This window comes from Callorhinus ursinus, unplaced genomic scaffold, assembly GCF_003265705.2.
Source record: "Callorhinus ursinus isolate GAN/ISIS: 27379988/994484 unplaced genomic scaffold, GSC_fseal_2.0 scaffold46, whole genome shotgun sequence".
Taxonomy (NCBI): Eukaryota; Metazoa; Chordata; class Mammalia; order Carnivora; family Otariidae; genus Callorhinus; species Callorhinus ursinus.
Window position 1 is genome coordinate 10,817,672 of NW_027397108.1, and position 13,516 is coordinate 10,831,187.

The 13,516-nt window shown below is 55.2% G+C and overlaps 1 protein-coding gene across 8 annotated transcripts in view; it reads left to right on the plus strand.

Moving 5' to 3' along the window:
* The window catches only part of ZC3H18 (zinc finger CCCH-type containing 18), a 60,689-nt gene that overhangs the window by 42,047 nt on the left and 5,126 nt on the right, over positions 1–13,516 (plus strand). For all 8 annotated transcript variants that reach the window (XM_073882386.1, XM_073882385.1, XM_073882388.1 and 5 more), the window contains 3 exons: positions 9,227–9,418; positions 10,253–10,378; positions 12,125–12,229. In XM_073882386.1, the coding sequence (XP_073738487.1) occupies positions 9,227–9,418; positions 10,253–10,378; positions 12,125–12,229 (423 nt within the window). The remainder of the gene's footprint in view (positions 1–9,226; positions 9,419–10,252; positions 10,379–12,124; positions 12,230–13,516) is intronic.

Sequence of the window (13,516 nt, forward strand, 5' to 3'; positions counted from 1 at the left end):
TGTGAAACCTCCTTCTAATCCTTACAGCCAAGCCAGTGGGTGTGCTGCACCGGGTGGAGCTGAGGTGGGTAATTAGGATGTTCTTTGGCGTACGCAAATTAATTTCATCCTAGATAAAGATAGTAATTGGGCTCTTCCTGGAGGGATTGCCCAGACAGCCTGTCATCTTAAAAGCTGCTCGCTCAGTGTTCAGATGCACAGATGAGGTTTGGCGCCCCTTGGGGTTGAAAGGGCAGGCTCCTTACCTCCTGGGAGCTTTCCTCCATCCTCACGAGGGAGCCCTGTTCCGGCCAGGCTGCTTTGCACTCCCTGAAGACCGCCGGCTCCTGCGAGGGCTCCTTGTCTCGGGACCCCAGCAGCCTGCGTGCAGCCTGTCAGCATCCAGTGTGCGGCACGTCAGGGGCCCCGGGGGCTTGGCAGTGGGCAGGCGCTCACAGCCTTCTTCACAGGGGACCCTGAGCCCCTCACAGGGGCCCATGGCTCTGGACTCGCCCTCAGAGGCTGGGACGTGCCAAGGCAAGGGAGCTGGATTTGTAGCTACGTGAGCTGCGCTAGGACCGCTGCCTTGTGCGTCTCTGTCCAGCTCAGGCTCACCGTCACCTATCCGAGGCTGCGTGGCCTTCTGCCATCCTAGAGAGAAGGCGACCTCACTCCAGTCGGCTGTCTTCTTGGCAAAAACTACACATTGGGTTTCTTTCTGCTTTTGGTGACTCCCCCTCCCAGTTCCCTGAGCACACCTCTCCCCTCCAGCTTCCTGTTCCCCTCACCTTGGCAGCATGGTTCCTCAGTCCCTCCCACAGCTTACGTGTTGCAGTTCATCGGGTTCATGAATTTGAACATTACAAGTTGCTCACATGGCCCTAGACCGATGTGGTGGTGTCACACACCTTTGCTGCCCCTGAGTGTGTCCGACGACCACACCTGGATGGCTGTCAGGAACCTTGCAGGATGTGCGTGGCCCCACGGAAGCAGGTGGGCGTTGTCCTGTGGCCGGGAGATGGCAGGTCGCCCCGACCTCCCACTCTGCTCCCAGCTGCGTGACGTTTCATGCTTCCTGATGAGCCAGGCACTCGGAGATTACTCAGCGTTGGTTCCCTGGCACTTAGGCTGGGTTTTAAAACAGTCACTGATCTTCTTTTAGGGCAAAAGGCACTCGCCTGGAGATGTAATAAATCTCAGTTCACTGTGCTGACCTCTCGTCTGTCCTGGGCACGGCTGAACTGCCTGCCTCCAAGAAAGTCATTGTGCCCGGGGCATTTTTAAGCTACTGAATGATCCAGAAGTTGCCCAACTGATAAAGACAAAAAGGCAGATAATAGCATTCTCCCGTGTATTGAGATCTAAGCCTGGACCTCTCGTGGCAATGGGAGTTGGAGAGGTAGAGGTGGACACAGATGGCGGCTGTGAGGTTGAAGGACTTGCTGCTGAGCCTCCTGGAGCACGACCTGCCCCCAGCGGCAGCTTTGGGTTCCTCACAGGGGAGGCTGCAGGGGCAGGAGCCGTAAGGAGCCTCAGGCAACATCAGGGGCCTTGCAGTGGTTAGAACATGTGTGTGAATGCCGCTTGCCCAGCGCTTGAAACAGTAGACTTTTTTTTCTTTCTGTTCACCCAGAAATTAAAGTGGAAATGGGTGGGAGCTTGCGTGTCCCCTCTGCTGGCAATCACGTTTCTCTCGGGTTTACCTGTTCCTCATTAAGTTCAAGGATGTTTTCACAACTGGAGGGTGGAAGTTATGGGTCTGTCGCCACGTGCCGGCTCACTAGGGAAAGCCTGTCTGTTCTGCCCTCCCACCCCCCACCCCGGGGAGGACTGTCCATGGCAGTGACCGGCCCCTGGAATTATCAGGGTTCTGGGGCGCTGCTGCGTGCCTCCCTGAGGGGGCATGCATTGGCCTGTGTGACAGGCTTCCGTCAGGGCCTGTGGGGGCACTAGGCTGAGAACCGTGAACAGGAGATCTAAATTCTCACACACCTTACTTGTGTGTCCGTCCCTAAGAGAGGGCAGACAGCCTGGCGGAGGCTGGAGGAGGGGCTATAGCCCGCTGGGGTGTGTCATCACTCATGATAGTCCGAGACCGGGAAGAGGTGGGATCCCCATGCAAGGTGGGCGTTCCAGAGGGGGAGATGCCTTGGCAGCGCTCGGAGTCTCGGCACTGGCAGGTGTACTCCCCACATACACTGGCAGGCATGGTGCTGGGCAGGAAGGGCTGCAGCCAGCAGGGTACATTTGGGGGCCCACCCAGAAGTCCAGGGGAGGGGTGTGGCAGCCCCCAGCCGCGTGGACCCCCGTGGGTGGTTTCTGCCCAGGCTTAGGGGAGGTGATCACGGCGCAGGCTTCCATCGAAGGCCCCACAGAGGCTTCCAGAATGCAGTCACGGCAAAACTCTCCCGTGAAAGGTGCTGTGACGTGAGTGTGAACAGGTTTAGTCACTTCTAATTCCCTTTTCCTGGATCTTTATTAGATGCCAGCCTTTTTGATTTTAGAAGAACACCTTTATGTTTTCTCTTTGACCCCAAACTTGGCAGCCGCTCCACTCGGAGTTTCCAAACACCTTGGGATTGCTGCCTTACGTCACTGGCACCTCATGCCTCTGTCCGCTGGTGTGACATGAGAGGCGTGTCATGCATCGTCTGGGCCCCTTTGTTGTGTTTTGTTCTGACGTTTGTGTTTGGCAGGCCTTGCAGCTGACCTTTGCTCCCGGAGTCTCTTCCTAGGCCTTGAACAGAGGGTCAGAGCCTGGAAGATAGAGTGTGCTGCGGCTGTGCTGGGGAGGCCCCTTCCTCCGCGGACGAGGCCTGTTCCCCCTCCCTGTTGAGAAGGTTTTCTGCAAATGCCGGCCTGATGCCGCAGCTCCGGACTGCGGCCCTCCCTTGCCAGCAGCCCTGCCTTCCCCTGCATTTCCCGGCCTGCCGGCATGGGACAGGAAAACAAACTCCTTGTCATTTTGGTGCAGTGTTTGTCAGTTTGTCGGCCTCCAGGGCCTGGCTTCTCTCCGAAACCAGGGGTAGAGCCATGGGCCAGGGGCACCTGTGTGACGCCAGCCCTGCCGCAAGGTCTAGGCTCCGGGGCAGGGGTGCGGCCTCCCAGGGTTTCAGAGCACAGCCGCGCTGGCCCTGCTTCCTTACAGACTGGTTCGTGTTCAGCTTACCCTCGCAAAGCGACTTCTCTCCTGTCCCTGCCGGTGTGGGGCCGAGAGGCAGCTGAGGGTCGGCATCAGCGGCCATACAAGCCACTTGGCACCGCGGCAGCGCCGGTCAGAGCCTGGGAGCTTCTTCCCTTTTCGGACCAAGTATGAGTAAAGTTCCTGAGCGTGTGTGCTAGTCAACATAGCAGAAGATCTCTGCAGAAGGAGAAACATTTTTAAAATAACATTTGGGGTTTTCTGTAATAGATATAAAACGTGATGGTGTAGGAAAGTTTGGAAAACTTTGTAAAGAACGAAAAAGATCGTGAAGGACAGACCATGTGAACGTGCAGCTGCCATCACCCCTGGCCGCGCGTGCCCACCTGCTTGGGAGTCCAGGGGCATGCCTCATCCTGCTGTCGCTCACCCTCCCCAATGTCCCGGGCACATTTCCCAGTGGGCTTTCCCGTGAGCTCTTTATTGGGTGTCCATTCAGTCATTTTCTCCAAAACATCTGCCATTAAAATGGAGGTTTCCAGTTTTGTGTCCAAATCTAAAACTCTTTCTCCCTGGTTTGAGTCCCCAGATATGTGGCCCAGCTCAGTTCATTTGAGTCTGGTGGTCTGCAGAAGGGACCCCTCACTCAGTGTGCTCCCTAAACCACTTCATTCTTGTACCAGCTGCATGGTTTCCTGTATCCAGGTCCCATGTACGCTTTTTATATTTTTTGATATTTTTACTTTTTAAGCTTAAATACATTTTAAGAAGAAACTACCTCATTTCCATAAAATAAGCCAGATCATTTGTCCTAGTGAGTCACTGTAGAAATTAAGTCAAAAATGAAAATGGCTATCTATATACAAATTAAAATCAGGACCCCCATTTGCCATACTTTGGGGGATCCCTTGTTTCACGGGGTCACTACCAGGCCTGGTTACCGGCCCTTGAGAGGGAAGGTGGCGCTGGCTGGTGGCTCAGTGTGCGTGGGCTGGCGGCCCCTCTGGGCCCTGTGCCAGCAATGGTGAAAGGGCACTCACCATGAAGCCCATAGTGTCACCCCCAGAGTGTGTGAAGGAGTCTCCCTGGGGGGGGAAACATTGACTCTAAAAGATGGCAGCAGCCTGCTTTGGTCACCTGTCTGCAGCCTCCGTGGATTTCTTTTCCGTGCTGTGATGGGGACAGCACTCTGTCCTTTGTCCCCCTGCCTGCACCCGGAGCTCCCAGTACAGTTAACAGTGACATGAGGAGTCTGTCCCTTGCTTTCCATCTGCTCTGCTGCCTTGTCAGAGGGGCTGCAGACTGGCAGAGGTGGGCCGTTCTGATGACTAATGAAAACCTGGTGAAGAATCCCACACCAGCATTTTTAGGGGGAGAGTAATGCAGGCAGCTCCGGGCTGGCCTGGGACCGGCTGGAATTGACAAGTTTCACTTCCTTCCGGGATTACTTTTCCAGGAGGACACACTTACGAGCTTATGTGGCAATCACTCTTGGGGTTTAGAGCCGGCATAACGGGGATTTTATGCTTCAATTTAGTGTGTCCTTTGGGCATTTTTGAAATGTTTTATTTAAATTCAGTCAGTCACCATATAGTACATCATTAGTTTCAGATGTAGTGTTCAGTAATTTATCAGCTGCATATAACGCCCAGTGCTCATTCCGTCACGTGCCCTCCTAATGCCCATCGCCCAGTTACCCCATCCCCACCCACCTCCCCTCCAGCAGCCCTCAGTTTGTTGCTATAGTTAAGAGTGTCTTTTTTTTTTTTTTTAAGATTTTATTTATTTGACAGAGAGGTCACGAGCAGAGGGAGCAGCAGAGGGAGAGGGAGAAGCAGACTCCCTGCTGAGCAGGGAGCCCCATGTGGGGCTTGCTCCCGGGACCCAGGAATCATGACCTGAGCCGAAGGTAGACACTTCACCCACTGAGCCACCAGGCTCCCCCCTCAGGGCATTTTTAAATGTTGGTTATTGCTTCTGGTGTGGGATTTTTGGCAAGTAACAAGCTGGAACTCACTGGTGGTTCAGCAAATGTCAACAGGTGACGGTTTTTGTATATTATGATGGAATATAAGTAGATGGTGGCCACGGTGAAACCCAGTGTCAACCGAGACGCTCAGATGCTGGTGGTGGAGAGTCCACAGCAGCTGGAAGTCTGCCCTGGAAAGGCAGGGCCTCTTAGGAAGAGAGCTCTTGGCCTTTGCTGGCCCATGTGAAAGAAGACATGGGTAAACAGGTGCTGTTGATCAGCTCCACGCCATTCCCACCGAAAGCCTGGTGGAGGCGGTGCGGGCTCTGCCACTGCTGCTGTGCTGCACCTCGCGCTCTCCCGGCAGTGCTGTGTGCTGCAACCACAGATCCCAGGCACACCGACGAGTACAGCTTTACAAAAAGAAAGGAGGGGAACTCTAGATCACCCAGAAGAAAAACGCAAGCATATATGGCTCAGAGTGAAGGACTGCTCGTCAGACGCCGCCACCAAACGCAGTCAAAAGCAGCTAGCCGGGGGCAGATGCAGGACAGGGAAGGGTTCCTCCATACATGAAGAGCTTCCTGGAAAAGTGGCCATTGGTGGGGGGTGCCGCCACAGCCCGGGGCAGCCCTCCAGCCACAGCTGCCCCAGGAGGCGCCAGGAGCCCGTTCCGTGTGTGCCGTTGCTACAGTTGGGGCTTGATCTGGTGGCTTCCCTGGTGACACAGGACCCCAGGATTGTCGACAGGCAAAATGGGTACCCTCCGGCTGCCAGTGGAGCGCAGATTGCTTTCACTTTGGGGAGAATGCTTGACAGCTTACGAGAACCTGTAAAGTGTTCATTTCCTTTGACCCACTGATTCCATCTCTTAGGAATTTACCTCTAGAAAACCTCGTCCCTAAAGATGTATATATAGTAATTTTAATGTTGTGGTTTCTTGTAAAGTTAGAAACAGCTAGTACTATAGAAATTTTGAGATCGGGTTAGCACAGGGGGTGGATTTTCACACGGTCCAGGAAGAGCATGCCTGCAGGGGCGGATGCCACCGGGCGGGTCGCAGCCATGTCTGCAGGGGGTGTGAGTGCACGCCTGAGTGTTCATCGTGGCAAGTAGAATACAGGTGGAAAGGAAACGCAGCAGTGCTAAATGTTGACTATCTCTGGAGAACAAGGTAACGGGATTTCTGTTTACTTCCTTGTTTTACTTTTCTGTGTTTTCCACAACTTTTCAGTGAACTTTGTAACTGATTAAAAATGTATGTATCATGGGACCAGCAGCTACCTCTGTGTTAAACTACTGCTAGTTGTCTGGGATCCTACACTTTGGCTCCTTTTTAAGTGAGGATATTTGGGTTTGTAAGGTGTATCTTTGGGCACAGGGCACCCTGCTGCCACTGTGTCTCCACCCTGAGCTCCCAGACAGGGTGAACGGGCTCCCCCGTTGAGCACTTGGCTGCCTGGCTGCCTCCTACCCCGTTAAGGAGGGCTCCTGGGTTCTTCTCCTGCCGGTGGTCTGCTCGTCACCGTAGAGCTCGGCTTTCACGTGTCAGCCGTAGCCATGATTCACTCCCAGGTGATCGTCCTCTCCGCCTGCAGTTACCACTGGTGCAGCCCCACAGGGATCCGGGGGCCAGGGCCCTTCAGTCCTGGCAGAGTCCCTCCCACTGGCGCGCTAGTGCTGATGCTTGTGTCAGCGGCTGTCCCACGGAGCACCTCTGACTTCTCTGGGGCTTTGACCACAGCACTCTCTGCGTAAATCACACCAGTCTCTTCAAACCTAAGTAAGAGAACAAAGGGACTGTTGAAGGCTCGGGTTTGATGATTCACGAAATTTCTAATGCACGTGGAAACAGTACTTTTTTTTTTTTCAAAATTTTTATTTAAATTCTAGTTAGTTAACACACAATGCAATATTGGTTTCAGGAGTAGAATTTACTGATTTGTCACTTCCATACAGCACCCCGTGCTCATCACCTCACGTGCCCTACCCAGTGTCCATCCCCCACCCCCCTCCCCTCCAGCAGCCCTCAGTTTGTTTCCTAGAGTTCAGAGTCTCTCAGTCGGGCTCCCTGCTCCGCGGGAAGCCTGCTGCTCCCTCTCCCACTCCCCCTGTTTGTGTTCCTGCTCTCTCTGTGTCTCTCTCTGTCAAATAAATAATCTTTAAAAAAAAGAAGTCTCTTACGGTATGCTTCATTCTCTTTTTCTCCCCCTTACCTTACATTCATCTGTTTTTTTCTTAAATTCCACATGTGAGTGAAATCATGTGATGATTGTCTTTCTCTGACTTAGTTTACTTAGCATAATACCCTCTGGTTCTGTCCACGTTGTTGCAAATGGCAAGATTTCATCCTTTCTGATGGCTGAGTAAAATTCCACTGGATATATATACACCACATCTTTTTTTTTTAAAGATTTTTTTTTTTATTTATTTATTCGTGAGAGACAGAAGCAGAGGGAGAAGCAGGCTCCCCTCTGAGCAGGGAGCCCGTTGCAGGGCTTGATCCCAGCACCCTGGGATCATGACCTGAGCCGAAGGCAGACGCTTAACCATCTGAGCCCCCCAGGCGCCCTTATACACCACATCTTTATCCATTCATCTGTTGATGGACATCTGGGCTCTTACCCTAGTTTGGTTATTGTTGATAATGCTGCTATAAACATTGGGGTGCATGTGTCCCCTCAAATCTGTATTTTTGTATCCTTTGGGGTAAATAACCAGTAGTACAATTGCTGGGTTGTAGGGTAGCTCTAGTTTTAACTTTTTGAAGAACCTCCGTACTGTTGCCCAGAGTGGCTGCTCCAGCTTGCATTCCCACCAACAGTGTAGGAGGGTTCCCCTTTCTTCACATCCTCGCCAACACCTGTTGTTTCCCGACTTGTTAATTTTAGCCATTCTGACTGGTGTGAAGTGATATCTCGATGTGGTTGGGTTTTTTTGTTTGTTTTTTAAGATTTATTTATTTGACAGAGACACAGTGAGAGAGGGAACATAAGCAGGGGGAGTGGGAGAGGGAGAAGCAGGCTTCCCGCGGAGCAGGGAGCCCGATGTGGGACTCGATCCCAGGACCCCGGGATCATGTCCTGAGCCGAAGGCAGACACTTAACGACTGAGCCACCCAGGTGCCCCTCAATGTGGTTTTGATTTGAATTTTTGTGAGGGCTCATGATGTTGAACATTTTTTCATGTGTCGGCCATTTGGATGTTTTCTTTGGAGAAATGTCTGCTCATGTCTCCTGCCCATTTCTTGACTAGATTATTTGTTCTTTGGGTATTGAGTTTGAGAAGTTCTATAGAGTTTGGATACTAGCCCTTTATCCGTAACATCATTTGCAAATATGTTCTTCCATTCCGTGGGTTATCTTTTGGTTTTGTTGACTGTTTCCCTTGCTTTGTAAAAGCTTTTTATCTTGATGAAGTCCCAATAGTTCATTTTTGCCTTTGTTTCCCTTGCCTTTGGTGATGTGTCTAGCAAGAAGTTGCTGTGGCCAAGGTCAAAGAGGTTGCTGCCTGTGTCCTCCTCTAGGATTTTGATGGATTCCTGTCTCACATTTAGGTCTTTAATCCATTTTGAGTCTATTTTTGTGTGTTGGTGTAAGAAAATGGTCGTTTCTTTCTTCTGCATGTGGCCGTCCAATTTTCTCAACACCATTTGTTAAAGAGACTGTCCTTTTTCCATCGGATGTTCTTTCCTGCTTTGTCGAAGATTAGTGGCCATAAGTTGAGGGCGACAAGTACTCTATTGCCCTTGAACTCAGTATTTGTTTCGTGCCCACTGCGTGCCAGCTCTAGAGAGGACATGTTGGACAAGGCCACACTTGTCCTTCCCAGAGTTTGCAGTATGGTGGGGAATTCTGTAAGTCATTACACCCAAAAAAGTAAGTACCGGTGTGGTTAGTTACCATGAAGGAGAAAGACCTGTCCCTCCAGGAAGGACATGAGTACGTGGGGACCGTCTGTGGAGTTAGCCCCACTCCCAAGGGAGGACTTGCTGCCCTGGTAGGCGACTCGTTCTCTGTCAGGCTTCCCCTGAAGCGGGAGCTCATGCCGCCATCCTGCCTCTCGTTTGCCTTCACCGAACAGCACTGCTGTCATAGAGGATGGTCCCAGAGTGGCTAACACTTCTGTGATTTTAGCCGTCAAGCTGAGCCACCAAAGAAGGAGGCCGCCGCTGCAGGCCCGCAGGTGAAGCGAGCAGACGAGTGGAAGGACCCTTGGCGCCGGTCCAAGTCTCCCAAGAAGAAACTCGGGGTGTCTGTCTCCCCTAGCCGGGCACGAAGGCGTCGGAAAACATCAGCCTCTTCGGCCTCTGCCTCCAATTCCTCCAGGTAAGGAGGCTGGCCGGTCACAAAGACTGGTTCATAAATGCCACCGGAGGGCTGCATCGTCCTGGCCTGAGGACGGTCAGGAGGACTAAAGAGGCATCTGTTTGTCCAGCAGAGAATTACTGAGTAACTGGGGTGCTAGAGCATCAGCGGCAGGCAAAACTGATGTTTAGAACCTCAGTAAGGCTTCACACCCCCAAAATAAACAGTTGACCTCAGCCAGGATGCTGGCAACCCAGAATGGAGCGCAGACCCGGCGAGGGGGCCAGCAAGGGGAGAGAGCCCGCCCACTCCCTCTGGGAGAGACCCCACGAGGCAGAAGGCCAGAAGGACGGCGTAAAAGCCCCGTCATGCAGTCAGCCCCTCTCTTTCTCCTGTGCATTTGGGCTTCCGTGTGTGCACTGGGTCTGAACAAACAGGGATGAGGTGGCTGGTGGGAGGCCGCCGTGCTAGACAGGGACTGGGGAGGTTAGCGTCGACGTCGCCAGGGCTTTCACTACATACGCAGACGGGCAGAGAGAGAAATTGCAGGTGTGTCTGCACAGGGGCGCGCGCCTGTCCCGGCTCTGTCCGGCCGGGGCCTGGGAGCTGTCCGCCAGCAGTAGGGAGCACCCGTACCACGTCTTGCTTTCTGAACCTGAGTCCTGCCAGGAGGGCACTGGACTGCAGCACGCCCGCAGGGGCGTCCCAAGGGCGGGTGGGAGCGGGGAGGCGGGCAAGTGTGCACGGACGGGGATGGCGGGACGTGTGGCCGTCATCGGGGTAGCAGGCCGGCAGCAGCGGCCAGGCTGGCGCGGAGGAGGACTGGCCCCTCTCCCACCTTGTGCTTGGACTTAGGTCCTCGTCGCGGTCGTCGTCGTACTCCGGCTCCGGCTCCTCCCGCTCCCGCTCCCGCTCCTCCTCCTACAGCTCTTACTCCAGCCGCTCCTCCAGACACAGCTCGTTCTCAGGCAGCCGGTCCAGGTGAGTGTGGGCGCGGCCGGGCGCGGCCCGGGGCAGCCCGGGCGCCTGCACCGTGGCCGGTCGGGCTCGACGGTGTCCTTCCCGGCACTCAGCTGCTCTCAGAACAGCCTCAGCTGTGCTTCGAGGTAACTTCTGAGGAGGAATGTGCGGTGCATCGCCAGGTAACAGACTGCAGGCGCTGAGGGCTCAGCGCACAGAGCACGTGTCGGGAGGTGGCTCAGAAGCAGCAGCGACGCGGCCTGTGTTGTGGGTGTGCTGAAATCAGAAGGCCACTGTTGCCATGTCCTGTGGACCCGCACTGTCCAGTGGGCCACTGGCCACGTGTGGTGATGCAGAGTCTCCTTCAGTTAGAATTTTAAAGTGTGCGTGGGCCCTGTTTGGAGTGCCCAGATGGAGGACATTTGCATCTTCACAGAAAGTTCTGTTGGACGTTTCTAGAAAGATCAAACAATATGTGTATTTTTCCCACTGAAAATAGATAAACTCTGGAGTTTTAGAGAATTCTTCATTGTCATTTATGTAGGAACCAGGTCATTGATTAATACAACTAACAGGACCGTTCAGGCTCTGCGTCTGCTGCTTCTGACTTTCCAACCAGCTCAGGTGGCGGGCACTGCACCTGCACCCACATGCCCTGCCTACAGGGGACACCCATGTGGGGAGACCCCCTTCACCCCATTCAGCGTTTGGTTAGGAGAGGCCCAAGGCCAGAGAAAGGTGGAGGTGGAGGACTGCCCGCGTGGGGGCCTCCAGGCCGTACCCCCCAGTTCCACTGTCTCCGCACAGAGAGGGTGCTGTAGCCCCGCCAGGAGGCCACGATCGGGATTGGACCCGAGACCTCATCGTCGCAGTCAGTGACCAAGACCACGCGCACACCAGGCGGTGGCACAGGGCGGCGCCATCTCGCTGTAGCCTCTTGGCAGTTAGTGGGGGTGTCCCTGCCCGTCTCCCCTGGTGGGTAGCCCCAGCCAGGCAAAGCGAGCGTCAGGGTGGAAGAGCCAGGCGTTTCCTCCATGCCTCTCTGTCTCTAGAACCTCAGTGTGTGTCACTGCAGGAGCCCCACTTTATTTTACCTGGTGCCACTGCTTGGCTGAGAACGTGGAGTTGTCCACGACAGTTTCTAAGTCGGGAGGAAACAACAGCCCGGGAGCCTTTCGGAGGCTTGCCTCCTGTGCGGTGTGGTGCTGGACCATGGGACAGTGGAGTCATTAGCTGGGCCAGGCCGGCCTCCAGAGCTGCCTGGCCAGCTCCCCGCACCACCCCCCCCCCCCCCCCCCCCCCCCCGGGGGTCTCCGTCCCTGCTGCTGACCCCTGAACCTGGAGCCCGTCACTGTTTGCTTCAGCAGGGACACTCCCGGGCTTGGCCAGCCCCAGCCTCATGCTGCTCGCGGCCGTCCTCCCCACCCTGCACCTTCCAGCCCCCTGGGCCTCAGCGCCCAGCGCTCTCGCTTGGCCCTCTGTCCTACCTGTGTCACCATGTCCTTGCTGGACTTCCTGAGCAACGCAGAGCATGTGCCCTGCCCACCCTGCCCACATGGCTCCCAGGCCTTCTGCAGGACCCATCAGCCTGGCTACTCCTTTCCCCTCTAGTGTGTTTTAGGAAAGGACCAAGAACTATCTGAAATCCATTTTAAGCCTGAGACAGCTAAGTGGAGACGTGCAGTAGCGTTTTCTGTGCCTGGGCTTGCTCGAGTGCAGACTGGGGCACCGTGGTGCGCGCTCCTCATGCCCCGGTTTCCTCCCTAGGTCCCGGTCCTTTTCCTCGTCCCCCTCCCCGTCTCCCACGCCTTCCCCACACAGACCTTCTGTTAGAACCAAGGGGGAGCCGGCTCCACCTCCTGGGAAAGCAGGGTAAGTGCCCCATCAGGCAGGTTCTCCTGCTCTTTCTCTGTCTCTCTCTCCCTCCTGTTGCATCTGTGAAGAAGTCCCAGTGAGAACCCTTGGCGGGTGGGCAAAGGTGTTGGGGGATCAGGCTTGGGGACCGCAGGGCACACACTTAGCCTCTCGCTTCTTGACATGTGGACTTCGAGGCCACACGCACATCAGCCTGCACCCCTATGTGGTCCGTGGTGATGGCCGTGCTCCTTGGGGTTAGACCACTTCCCCTGCCGGGAGCCATCCCTGCTGTTCTCTTCCAGGGGGCAGGACGGCGGTGGTTCCCATCGTGCTTCCTGGGCTGTGTCCAGGGCACGCGGAGAACGGGGGCCCCACCAGACTGGCCACATTGTTCACATTTACTGCTCCTAGAGAGTGGTTCCCATTGACCCTCATCAACAGCTGTGGCTAACGTGACAAGTTAGAAACATCTGGGACTTACCAGACAGATGTCACACCCCGTGGCGCGCAGTGTCTCGGGTCGCAGCCGTGCCCACGCTCCCCCCAGAATGAAAGTGGGCTCCTTTCCTGAGCAGTGCAGAGCATGGAAAGGCAGCCAGTGGTGGAGTTGACCCTGCGGCCCGCAGGGCGAGGCCGGGGCACGTGTGAGCTGACGGGCCTGCGTGCCCACAGGTGGCGCCAGCGCCGCCCTGCTTTGTCATTTGTCCTCACGCGTGTGGCTCACTTAGCGGCCGATCGCCTGGCACTCGCCGGGTGGCCAGCGCTGAAGCGCTGCGCGCTGCACATTTGCTTCCTGAGCAAGCCTTCCAGCAGCCCTCAGGAGTTTGCAGGGACCGTAGTCGCCCCCTCCTAGAAAGTGAGCGGTGTGGAGGCATAATTTATGCCTGGCACCCCAGCCATCTGAATTGTGCCGTCTGACGGGCTTAGCGAACACGTGAGGCCACCCCAACCCAGACATCGCAGCCGTGTGGCAGGTTGTGCGGGCGTTTTCATCTGCTCGGGTCTTAACTCGCCCCCGGCGCTGTGCTGAGTGGCTTGCTTTTGCCCAAGACTGGTTCCTGCTGATTCCACCTGAACTGTGACTGTTCGGTGCTACCAGAATGTTCGGCAGGGTATTCTTCCCACACTGACAGCACAGAAAATTTGGGGCCGTTCTCTATACTGCAGTGGGGGTCCCACATGTGAGCGGTGCTGGCGCCCTCGGAGGTTGGCCCGTGAGCAGGGCAGGGGGCCGGGGGGCACGTTCCTGAGGAAGCACAGCGCCGGCTCTGTGGTTCTCGGGGGCTCTTCAGATGGACCCGT